At 41.7% G+C, this 12,343-nt stretch overlaps 1 protein-coding gene across 1 annotated transcript in view; it reads left to right on the top strand.

Moving 5' to 3' along the window:
* Nucleotides 1–1,291: 1,291 nt before the first annotated feature.
* ACSM3 (acyl-CoA synthetase medium chain family member 3) overlaps nucleotides 1,292–12,343 on the top strand; it is a 28,827-nt gene continuing 17,775 nt past the window's right edge. Inside the window, 6 exon segments of the mRNA XM_065892722.1 lie at nucleotides 1,292–1,407; nucleotides 1,409–1,448; nucleotides 1,451–1,486; nucleotides 2,386–2,456; nucleotides 2,458–2,601; nucleotides 11,786–11,796. Of these exon segments, the coding sequence (XP_065748794.1) occupies nucleotides 1,292–1,407; nucleotides 1,409–1,448; nucleotides 1,451–1,486; nucleotides 2,386–2,456; nucleotides 2,458–2,601; nucleotides 11,786–11,796 (418 nt within the window).

Genomic DNA, 12,343 nt, shown 5'->3' with positions numbered 1-12,343 from the left:
CTTTGACAGTGCTTTCATGCATAGTTGGTACTGCGCTACCTCAGTTTCTTCATCTATGGATTATCCACTGTGAAAAATTCTCCTAAACATTTCTGCACTCCTTTTGAAATCTGTGGGTGAAAGATATTAGATTAAAAGCTTAACCCTTTGCTTTCACTGAGAGTAACTGAGTAACCCAGATCTTTACTTCTTTAGAAATGTATATGGGAGGCAATAGCCTTAGTAGTCAGAAGAATGGGCTGGGACCAGACAGTTCTGGGTTCAAAGCCAACCAATGCCTCTGTTACAGACCGAATGCTTGTACCCCACTCCAAACCAGTTCTTATGTTGAAGCCTTAACCTCCAATGTGATGGTATTTGGGGATAGAGCCTTTGGAAGGTATTAGGTTTAGATGAGGTCATGACAGTGAGGCCCCTGATGGGATTAGTATCTTTCAAGACGAAGAAGAGAGACCAGAGCTCGCTCTCTCTCTACCATGTGAGGACACAGAGAGAAGGCAACAATCTGCAAGCCGGGAACAGAGCCCTCACCAGATAACTGAATCAGCCAGCAGCTTGATCTAGGACTTCCCAGCCTCCAGAACTGTGAGAAATAAATGTCTGTTGTTTAAACCACACAATCTATGTTATTTTGTTATGACAGCCAGAGGTGACTGAGACAACCTCTTACTCATCATTTTCTCTATCTGCAAACAGACGATAATCGTATCCACTTCACAGGGTTACGCTGAAGATTTCATGATAAATTGTATGTAAGTAAGACACTGAGCAAAGTGTTTGGAACATAGTGAGTTCTCAGAAAATGGTACTTTTATGATGATTAACAATAATAAAACTTAGCTGTTTGGAGACATGGCTACCTTCAAGCCAGAAACAAATGCATGTCTTTCTGCTTGTCTTTTTTTTTTTTTTTTTTTTTTTTTAATTAATTTATTTTTATTTATGGCTGCGTTGGGTCTTCGTTTCTGCGCGTGGGCTTCCTCTAGTTGTGGCGAGCGGGGGCCACTCTTCATCGCGGTGCGCGGGCCTCTCACTATCGCAGCCTCTCTTGTTGCGGAGCACAGGCTCCAGACGCGCAGGCTCGGCAGTTGTGGCTCACGGGCCCAGCCGCTCCGCGGCATGTGGGATCCTCCCGGACCGGGGCACGAACCCGCGTCCCCTGCATCGGCAGGCGGACTCTCAACCACTGCGCCACCAGGGAAGCCCTCTGCTTGTCTTTTAGATGAGTTAGTCTCTGTAGAAATCCTGAGTGCTAAAACATTCAGCAGGACTGAGGCTAGCTCTTGTCACCATGCAGATATTACTTCGTGCCAAGTATTTTCAGTGCCTAGCAATTCCTTGTTCTTTGAGAGCATTGCATAAAGATTATAGAACAGTAATCCCTCAGGATTTCTCCAACTATGAAGCAGGACTTTAAACTAGAGATTCCAGAGTATTTCAACTTTGCTATAAAGATGTCCTAGACCAATGGACCAATATGGAAAAGGTTGGAGCAAGGGCCAGTCAGACTGCAGTTTCTTAACTGTGAGTGATTTTACCCCAAGGGACAGTTGACAATGTCTGGAGACAATTTTGTTGCCATGACTTGGGGGAGGGTGTGTGCTAATGGGTAGAGGCCAGGGGTGCTGCTAAATATCCTGTAATGCACAGGACATCTGGTTCAACATGTTAAGAGTTCCATGGTCAAAAAAGCTTGGGTTACAAAAATGTATGATTATAGGTTAATTTTTTAAAAAACAAAAAGGAGTAGAGTGAAAAGTGAATCCAAGAGTAAGAAATGGTAGGAAATGAGGCATAGAAAGTACATTGAGGGCTTCCCTGGTGGCGCAGTGGTTGAGAGTCTGCCTGCCAATGCAGGGGACACGGGTTCGAGCCCTGGTCTGGGAGGATCCCACATGCCGCGGAGCAACTAAGCCCCGTGAGCCATAATTACTGAGCTTGCGCGTCTTGAGCCTGTGCTCTGCGACAAGAGAGCCCGCGATAGTAAGAGGCCCACGCACCGCGATGAAGAGTGGCCCCCGCTTGCCACAACTAGAGAAAGCCCTCGCACAGAAATGAAGACCCAACACAGCCATAAATAAATAAATAAATAAATAAAATTAAAAAAAAAAAAAAGAAAGTGCATTGAGAGAAATACAGAGGGATGCAAGAATTCTAACTTTACGGAAAGAAAAAGGCTAAATGAGAAATGATGTATGCTGGAAGAAGTGACATGGCTCCCAACATCTAGAAATAAGGACTCCAGAGTTATTCCCAAATACTACAAGTACGTCCTAACTAATGACCTGTGAATTTTCTTCAGAGAAAATATACCACTAAGTCAGCTGACACCGAATTTAGCTGCACAGACACCTTTAAATCTACGACTGATTTGTCTTTCCGCAGGCTGGAAAGAGACCTTCCAATCTAGCCTTCTGGTAGATAAATGGAAATGGAGAAGAAGTGAGATGGGGTTTGTAGAATGGGATCTTTTTCAAGGAAGTTTGCAAATATACTTACAGAAGCCTGTGCCCTGCAAAGGGGAGATCGAGTAATTGTGATTCTGCCCAGGATCCCCGAAAGGTAGCTTGCATATGTAGCCTGTCTGCAAACAGGCTAGTAGTGTTTGCGATCTGATCATATTTAAACTATGGTGGATGAGAGATTTTCCAAAACGTATAAGTAATCATGAGACATTTATCTTGGCAAATTATTTGAGGAACTATACAAAATATAGTATTATTCTCACGAACCTTGGAAATGTGTTGGAAACATGCCATATCTTTTAACCTAAACTATGAGTTGGGTTTTTCATAATGAAATAAGTTTAAGTGAATGCCAATCAACAATTGAACGCCTTTATACCTACTGCTTTTCTCCTCCTATAGGACCCATGGTCATCTGTAACTCAATCAGTCCCAAACTCAAGGAACCCACCCTAGTTTTTGTTTCAAACCTTTATTTGTCTCCTGGTTAATTACCATTAATCTGGTGCCCTAAGCCAGGCATCTGCTACTTCTCCTTCCTAATCAGTTCTTACATCTTGTAAATTTGACTTCCTATATGCCTCCTCTTCTCCAATTTCATTGCCATTGCCTTACTTCATATCTTTACCGTCTCCCGAGTGGATTTTCCCAAAAGAATCCCTAATTCTTGTCTTGTGTGTGTCCACACCCCACCTCAATCCAATTCATAGCCAGTGTTCTTTCTAGAGCACATATTTTATCCTTTTATTTTGCTGCTTGATATTATTTAATAACTCCCTGTTGCCCACCAGATAAAATCTGAACTTCCTTAGGTGTGTCATGGAAGGCTCTAGCTATCTTCCCTTTATTTTTCTCATTTCCCCACCCTCATACTCTTTGCTCCAACCACGTCAAATGATTTCCTATAAAGTTTGTGATCTTTCTCATCTCCTTGATTTTGTGCACACTATTTCCTATGCTTACAAAGCCTTTCATTCACACCTAACCACCTGGACAACTTCTATTAGACTTAACGTCTCAGCTCTAATGTCACCTTCTCAGCAGCCCCACCCTGATGTCCCAGTCTAGATGCTTTCTTTTTTGGGATCCCCCAAAGAAATACACGTGTTTCTATTTTAGCCTATACAGTATTGTCTGGCGATACTATTTGTTTATAAATCTGTCATTCTCATAGGACTGTGAAAGCTCCTAAAACGCAATGACTGATATATTCATCTCTATGTATCCAAAGATTGGCATACAGGAAGTCTCAGTGAAATATTTGTTGAATTAACATCCTTATTATCATAATAAATCATTACGTTAAGTAACCATTCTTAATTTATTATAATCATTGGCATTTGAGGAGAGCTATATGCTCTAATCTCATGTGTACATATAAATTATACACTGGAGTTGCACAGTTTTTTAACAAAATGACTGCTTTCATGAATGCTGCTTAAGCTCACTGTCTTAGTAACAGACTATTTGATTGCCAGGACCAGAAATCCATTCATATTAATTCAATAATGAAGGAAAATTATGGAACATCTACTGGAGAATCTTACAGGGAAAAAAGTGCAGAAAGAAAACCTGGCCTCTGCAAGAGAATAGGCTATTCGTCAAGCAGCTTCTGTCTCTTTTGCTCTGAAGCCACAGGGCCTCTTGCCTTGCCTCTGCCTTTCTCAAGCACCTGCTCCAAAAAAAAAAAACAATCACCTGCTCCTTTGACCTCTTCTTTCTTGCTAACACATTGTTTCTCTTCATTTTGGTTGGTGCATGGCTTTGATTTTCCAGGCAAATGTCTCAGGCCTTAACACTGTAGGTTGCGTCCACTAATCTACTCAGTCTCTTAAAATTTAAGGCAGAATCTGATTGGCACAGCTTGGCTTAGGCCAATCAGAAGTTATCAGAGGCAGCTTCAACTGATAAAGCTTGGTTACTGGGGCTGTGGGCAGAAGGAAGGCAGATTCTTTTAGAAGAGAGAATGAGAGGGAGCAATAAATGGTAAATCTAATATACTAATAGTGCTAGTCTTCAGGGCAGAATAAGAAATGAGCTCATGGGCTTCCCTGGTGGCGTAGTGGTTGACAGTCCACCTGCCGATGCAGGGGACGCGGGTTCGGGCCCCAGTCCGGGAGAATTCCACATGCCATGGAGTGGCTGGGCCCGTGAGCCATGGCTGCTGAGCCTGTGCGTCCGGAGCCTGTGCTCCACGACAGGAGAGGCCACAGCAGTGAGAGGCCTGTGTACCGCAAAAACAAAAACAAAACAAAAAAAAAGAAATGAGCTCATAGTTGGAATTTCCTAATAATTTTTCCCTTTTAATAAACCTTAGCTAATTTAAATATTTGCAAGTTGTTTATGTATTACATAGGGCTATATACATATGTGATAAAATGATAAAGAAAGGCAAAGGAATGGTTAACACAATATTCTGGATCATGGCTACCTGATAATTTGGGGTAGAGCACACAGAGGGCATCAAACATATTGTTAAATTCTCTTTTTTAAGCTAGATGGTGGATAATTCTTATTTTCATATTTTTTAAAGGAAATTGTAGATATACCCTACATGAATTCTGTTGCACAGTTGGTATTTTTTTCAATAAAAAAAGAAAAATGTATAATTGAACAGTGTCTTAGGAGGAGTCTTAAAATGTTTGGAAATGCATTACTAAAGGGGAGAGTAGTGAGATAACTGTCACTGTGCTTTCAAAAAAGAAAAAGTACATAGTACTGAAAAGGGATAATATTAAAATATAGCATTTGAAATCAGAATTACTGGGAACTTGGAGAAATGTAAGTTCTTCAGCTCTGCCCAAGATTTACTGGATCTAAAACTAGGGTAGAGATATACAAAACCCAGAAATCTATGTTTTAATAAGCCCTCCAGGTGATTCTGATACATGTTCAAGTTTGAGAACCACCGAGCTAGAGGAAGTGAGCCTCTATCTTACTGGGGGCCCGGAGAATGACGAGACCTTGGTAAACTGAGGAGATCTGGCCACTGGTCACTAATTGGCTTATGTTAGTGTGTGGAGAGTGGCGCTCTGCATCTTGAGGGAGGCCTCTCATTACCATGTTTACGATACAAGGTATATAAAATGATATTGCCAACTTATTAATTTGCCTGAAGGGCCAAAAGACTGGCATGAGTAGCCCCCTCTCTCCCTGTTAACAGACCTACATGAGAAGAAAAAATTTAGCCAGAAGTTTGTTTAGTGGACAAAACAAATAACTTTCATAATTCAATTTATTGGCACTGGGGTTTGAAAGCCCAGTTCATCCACCCATCTCTTTATACCCACAATCCTTTCAAGCAATAAGTGTTTACTGGGCACCTGCTATGTTTTAGGAGCTGCGGGGTTTAGGGTCCAGTGGGAAAGAGAGTCATGAGTCACGTAAACACATAGTGTGACAAGTGCTACAAAGGAAATAACACAGGAGCCATCAGAATGCATAAGAGCAGTATCACTATAGACTGAGAGAAGGTCAGGGGGATATTTAAGCTGAAACCTGAGGGATGAGTCAGCCAATGGGAGAAGGCATGGGTAATGGGAGCATTCTAGGCAAATGAAAAAGTTTCTACAAAGGTCCTAAGGCAAGAGATAATTTGTAGATTTGAGAAAATTAAAACTGTCCAGTGTGAATGTAGGTACTGGCTAGGGGCCACCTCATTCCAGGGACGATAATAAGTGAAATCCCCTAACAGAGACTTCTCCTCTAGACAGGCTTGGATGAGTACTGTCGGGATTTGCCCTAGTAAGTCTCCTTTTTCTATGTTCTGTGGCTGCAATATCCCTTTCTGAGACCAATTCTATATTAATATATCAGGGTATGGTTTAATCTTGCTTCTCTTTGAATCATTATGTCTGTTTACACTGACTATGAATATCTCTGTTCTGATCTATTTTATGTTGAGTTTAAAGTTTAGCTCCTGGAAGTCAGTCTAATTCCATTATTTCCAAGTTCTCAGAGAGATATGCTCTATAGTCCCCAGTGCCAACAACAAACTCATATCACATTTTAGTTTTCAAACTCTTTTGTATGTATTGTAGGCCAAATCCCTTTACAACAGAACCGTCAGTATATAATTATTAAAAAATATTAATTGCCAAGAATTTGTTCCTTTAAGTAATATTTACCACAAAAAGCTAGTATAACACCCAATCTCAGCCTACAGGTCTTGAAGAAGTTTCTATAATGTACGTGGTCCCTCTGGAATTATAATAAACGTTCACTCATTTGTTCATTTTATCTTCACAAGAGCCTTATGATTAGGAAGGAGAAGTCTCATTTTATAAACAGGGAAGGCAAAGCTTTCATAGATGGGGGAAAAGGAACATTGTCATTTGCCCAAAGGTATTCAGAAAGTCAGTGTAGAGCCCGGTGCACTCTCTAGAACTTTCTAGAAGTTTTACAAAATTTTGAAATAGGAACAGTTCTTAAAAATCAACTATACTCCAATAAAAATTTTTAAAAAGTCATTTAGGTGGGGGAAGTCAGCATCATGGCAATGTGAGATGCTTCCTTTGTTTCTCCCCTTCAATTTACAACTAGTAAAACATATATAACTCTACAAAGGTTCCTCTGCTCAGTACACCGGAACACCAGAGAGATCCACACATCTGTACATCTGAAGGTGGGTGGAATGGCACATAGGAGGTGGAATCAAGGGAACAGTGGAGGGGGTGCCGTAATCCTGGCCCTCCGGCCCATCCGTGGATGAACACACACACCCAGCGGTAGCAGGGGAGGTGGTGCACACAACTCCAGCTTCCCAGCTGAAGCAGCACACACAGCCAAAGGGAACCAGGCAGCAGCAGCAGCAGCAGGGCCTGCGACCCTGGCCCCACCAGCCACAGTGGTGCCCAAGACTCCAGCTGCCCTGCCCAAGGCCGTAGTGCCCGCAAACCTGACAAGCCCAACAACCCCAGATGCGGCCGAGGCGCCTGCCATCCTGGTGCCCCAGGGGTGACCTGAGCAACAGCAGCAACACTGGAAGCAGCAAGGCACCAAGGACCCCAACGGCACAAGCAGAGACAATGAGGGCTCCAGTGACACCTCTGGCAGGGGTGGTGAAGGGTGGAAAATACTGATTCGACAATACCGTCACGGGCAGGTCAGGTTAGGGGAACCAAAGACTTGTGCTATAGTGCCACCTACTGGAAAACAAAAGAAAGTCCTCTAATTACCAACCTGTTGAATCGTTAGAATCAGAGTAAACAAATTTTACCTAATAAGAAAGGTGTTCACGCCTTCAAATGGGTGGGCAGAGGAACGAGTCATCAGGCACTGTGAAAAAGCACAGTGGCAAGGTATCAGGAAAGAAAGTGACAGTTCTCTAGAAACCAAACTTAAACTCACGGAAGACTGCAATCTGATAGAGAATTAAAAATAGCTGTCATACGGAGTGAAGTAAGTCAGAAAGAGAAAAACAAATGCCGTGTGCTAACACATATATATGGAATCTAAAAAAAAAATTGTCATGAAGAACCTAGGGGCAAGACGGGAATAAAGACGCAGACCTACTAGAGAATGGACTTGAGGACACAGGGAGGGGGAAGGGTAAGCTGGGACAAAGTGAGAGAGCGACATGGACATATATACACTACCAAATGTAAAATAGATAGCTAGTGGGAAGCAGCCGCATAGTACAGGGAGATCAGGTCAGTGCTTTGTGACCACTTACAGGGGTGGGATAGGGAGGGTGGAAGGGAAGGAGACGCAAGAGGGAAGAGATATGGGGACATATATATACACGTATAACTGATTCACTTTGTTATAAAGCAGAAACTAACACACCATTGTAAAGCAATTATACTCCAATAAAGATTTTTTTTAAAAAATGATCTATAAGAAAACTCAGAAAGTCATTTCAATGAGTTCAGGAATAAAATTAATGAGCAGGAGGAATATTTTACGAAAAGACTGAAGCTCTAAAAAGGAAACAAATAGAAATTCTGGAGGCAAAGAACTCAATAAATGATATAAAGAATGCAATAGAAAGCATTGAAAATAGAGCAGACCATATGGAAGAAAGAATCAGCAAGCATGAGTACAGAAATCTAGAAATGACCCAGGATGGAGAAGAGAAAAAACTAAGTTTTTTGTTGTTGTTGTTGTTGTTTTTAATGAATAATTTCTAAGAGAACCATCTCATTCCATTAGGAAAGGCAACATAAGGAGATGAGAGCGAGAAGCAAACAGAGAGTTTATTTAAAGAAATAATAGCTAGAACTTCCCAAACCTGGGGAAGGAACTGTATTACAAGTCCAGGAAGCTAATTACCTTAATCACGTACAAGTCCAGGAAGTTAATTACCAGGAAGCTACTTACCTCAATGCAAAAAAAAAAAAACTTATCCAAAACACATTATAGAAAACTGTCAAAAGTTAATGATAAAGAATTTTAAAGGCATCCAGGGAAAAAAGACAGTAACCTAAAAGGAACCCCCACTAGACTATCAGCAGATTTCTCAGCAGAAACTCTACAGGCCAGAGGAAAGTGAAATGACATACTCAAAATATTTAAAGATACAAACTGTCAGCCAAGAATACTCTATCCAGCAAAGTTTTCCTTCAGATATAAAGGAGAAATAAAGGCTTTCCCAGGCAAACTAAAGCTGAGGGAACTCACCACTACACCTGTCTTAGAAGAAATGTTGAGAACTTCTTGAAGATGGTGGAGTAAGTGTACACGGCACTAATCTCCCACCTGAACACATCAAAAATACATCTACATGTGGAACAACTCTCACTGAAAACTAATTGGAAACTGACAGAAGGACTCCTGTACAACTAAGGCTGTAAGAAAGACACACACACAATTGGGTAGGATGGGAAAAAAAGGGATTGGGTTGGGACCTGTGCCTCTGGGAGGGAACTTAGAGGAAAAGGGAGATTCCTTGGGTGGACACCTGCCCCAGGGAGTGAGTAGGTCAAGCCACAGACTGGGCACCTCAGCCCTGGGGACCTGTGGAGGAGACAAGACCCACTGGCTGCTTGGAGAGCCACTGGGACAGACAGAAAGCCTGGAGAAGCTTGGATTCCACTTGTGAGGAGAACACAGGGGCTGGTTTGCCCACAGGCAGGGCAGAGAGAGGTCTACCCTGGTGGCTATCAGGTTTTGGGAGACCACCTCACTGTGCACCCCAGTCCAAGCTGACCAGCTCCCCCTCACTCCACACCACCGCATGGCACTACATCTAGGGCAACCATAACAGGGAAAAGACACAGTGATGGGCTGCATCTGAATGAAGCCACAGACACCTACTTATATTAATGCATATATGTGGAATCTAGAAAAAATGGTATAGATGACCTTATTTGCAAAGCAGAAATAGAGACACAGACATAGAGAACAAATGTATGGATACCAAGGGAGAAAGGGGTGGGGTGGGAGGAATGGAGAGATCGGGACTGACACACATACTCTATTGATAACTATGTATAAAAGAGCCAACTGAGGGGAACATACGGTATAGCACAGGGAACTCTACTTAATGCACTGCGGTGTCCTAAATGGGAGGGAAATCCAAAAGGCAGAGGACATATATGTATGTATGGCTGATTCATTTTGCTGTGCAGTAGAAGCTAACACAACATTGTTAACCAGCTATACTCCAATAAAATCTAATTTAAAAAATCAAAACAACAGTAAGACATCACTTACACCTATTAGAATGACTATTAACAACAAGACAAGGAATAACAAATGTTGGAGAGGATGTGGAGAAAAAGGAACTCTCATACACTGTTGGTGGTACTGTAAATTGGTGCAGTTACTATGGAAAACAGTATGGAGATTTCTTCGAAAAATTTAGAACTACCATATGACCCAACTATTCCACTTCTGGGTATTTACCTGAAGAACATAAAAACACTAATTTGAAAAGTTATATGATGTCTATACATTTATACAAAATAACAACTGTGAAGCAGAAACAGGCATTTCATTTCTGGAAGTTTTGAACTTTTTTTTTTTTTTACATGAAACTTAAATATTAGTAGGTATCCTCCTCAGAGAGGCCATCCCCAGCCAACCTATCTAGAACAGCTCCTCCCCCACCTTCACCCAAAGTGCTCATTCTTTATTTTTTTAAACAAATTTATTATCATCTGATATTGTATATGTGTTTCCAGTCTGTCTAGAATGAGGGCAGGCACCTCTGTCCATTTTGTTTTCTACAGTATCCTTAGCACTTAGAAAAGTGTCCACCACGTAGTAGGCTTCAATATACTTTTTTAATGAATAAAGGCATCCACTGTATTTATAATTGTTACTGAGTCCAAGCTCGCTCTGCTCACTGCAGGACAGGCCAATAAATCAGGAAATGAGGTGTTGAGGCAACTAATAGAGACTTTTTTCGGAAAGCTGGCAGATGGAGAATATGGCGGACTATGGTCCCCAAAACACCATCTTATTGGGGTCTGGATGCCAGTTTCTTTTAAAGAACAGGGAGGGGGATGAGGTGAGGAAGTAAAGTAAAAAGGCCATTTATCTTGCAAAACATCTCCTCGAATGGCCTGCATTGGGGAGGGGATGTGTTAATTTCTTCTTTTCTACAGCCATTCACAGGTGGGCAGGGTCAGAGTGTCTCTCCGTGCACTGAACAAAGGCACTTTAGTTTAACAGTCAGGCAGGGGGGCAGGGTTCCCTGAGGCAGGCCATTATGTGTGCTTACAGCTATAGACAGTGATTATAATAACAAAAGCAACGAAAAGCAAAAGTTAAAGAAACAGATCCAACAAGGAGTCAGAATTGGCTCCTCCCTGTTACATAATCATCTAGGACATCACTCCAGAGCAATACCAGAAGATTGTTTTATATTTAAAGTAAACAGTGTAATGCTTCCCAAATGATAATTTGAATAGGAAGATGTTTAATAGGTAAGACTGATCACTGTTAATAGATTCCTTTAAAGATATTTTAGGAATTATGTATTGGCAGAACTTAATTATCTAAGGGTAATGTGTTTAAATAAAGTACTTCTCCTTGGTCATGAAATGTCAACAGTGGGTTTGTTGTAAGTGCCTTTAAATTATGGAAAAGTGTTGGCCATGGCAGGCTTACTACTTATCTCTAGGTGCAACATCTCTAAGGAATAACCTTGGAGTTAAAGCCTCATAAAAATTGCTGCATTGCTTTGATTAGAAAGGGAAGATATTCTAAAGAACCTTATGTTTTGGTCCTGGTTGTCTGTTTCTTGAAGGACTCCATGGGAGGGACTTGTCCTTTCCAAAATGGAAAGATGAGCCAGTGTCAAGAGTCCAAGAATGGGACTTCCCTAGTGGCTCAGTGGTTAAGAATCCTCCTGCCAGTGCAGGGGACACGAGTTTGATCCCTGGTCCGGGAAGATCCCACATGCCACAGAGTAACTAAACACGTGCACCACAACTACCGAGCCTGCGCTCGAGAGCCCGCAAGCCACAACTACTGAGTCTGTGTACCACAACTACTGGAAGCCCGAGGTGCCTAGAGCCTGTGCTCCGCAACAAGAGAAGCCACCGCAATGAGAAGCCCACGCACTGCAACGAAGGGTAGCCCCCGCTCACCGCAACTAGAGAAAGCCTGCACGCAGCAATGGAGACCCAACACAGCCAAAAATTTAAAAATAAATTGTTTTAAATAAATAGAGAGTTCAGGAATGACCAGATATATGTTCTTCGAAATTCCTTGACTGCTGTGTCACTAGGAAGAGGAAAAACCATTATAAACTAAATGCCTTCCACCCCTACCTGAAGGTCTGGAATTTGAGTGGTGGAATCTGGAACACAGATAGAGACAGAGATAGAAATATGATACAGATATAGATATATCCTTGAAAGTCCATTAATCCTTAGAGAAAATAATAGCTAAATTTTATTCAGTACTGTTCTAAGCTCTATATGCAT

The sequence above is a fragment of the Phocoena phocoena genome, chromosome 15 (genome assembly GCF_963924675.1).
Source record: "Phocoena phocoena chromosome 15, mPhoPho1.1, whole genome shotgun sequence".
NCBI classification, from domain to species: Eukaryota; Metazoa; Chordata; class Mammalia; order Artiodactyla; family Phocoenidae; genus Phocoena; species Phocoena phocoena.
The sequence above is the reverse complement of the archived record's forward strand: the minus strand, read 5'-3'. Positions and strand labels throughout refer to the sequence as shown.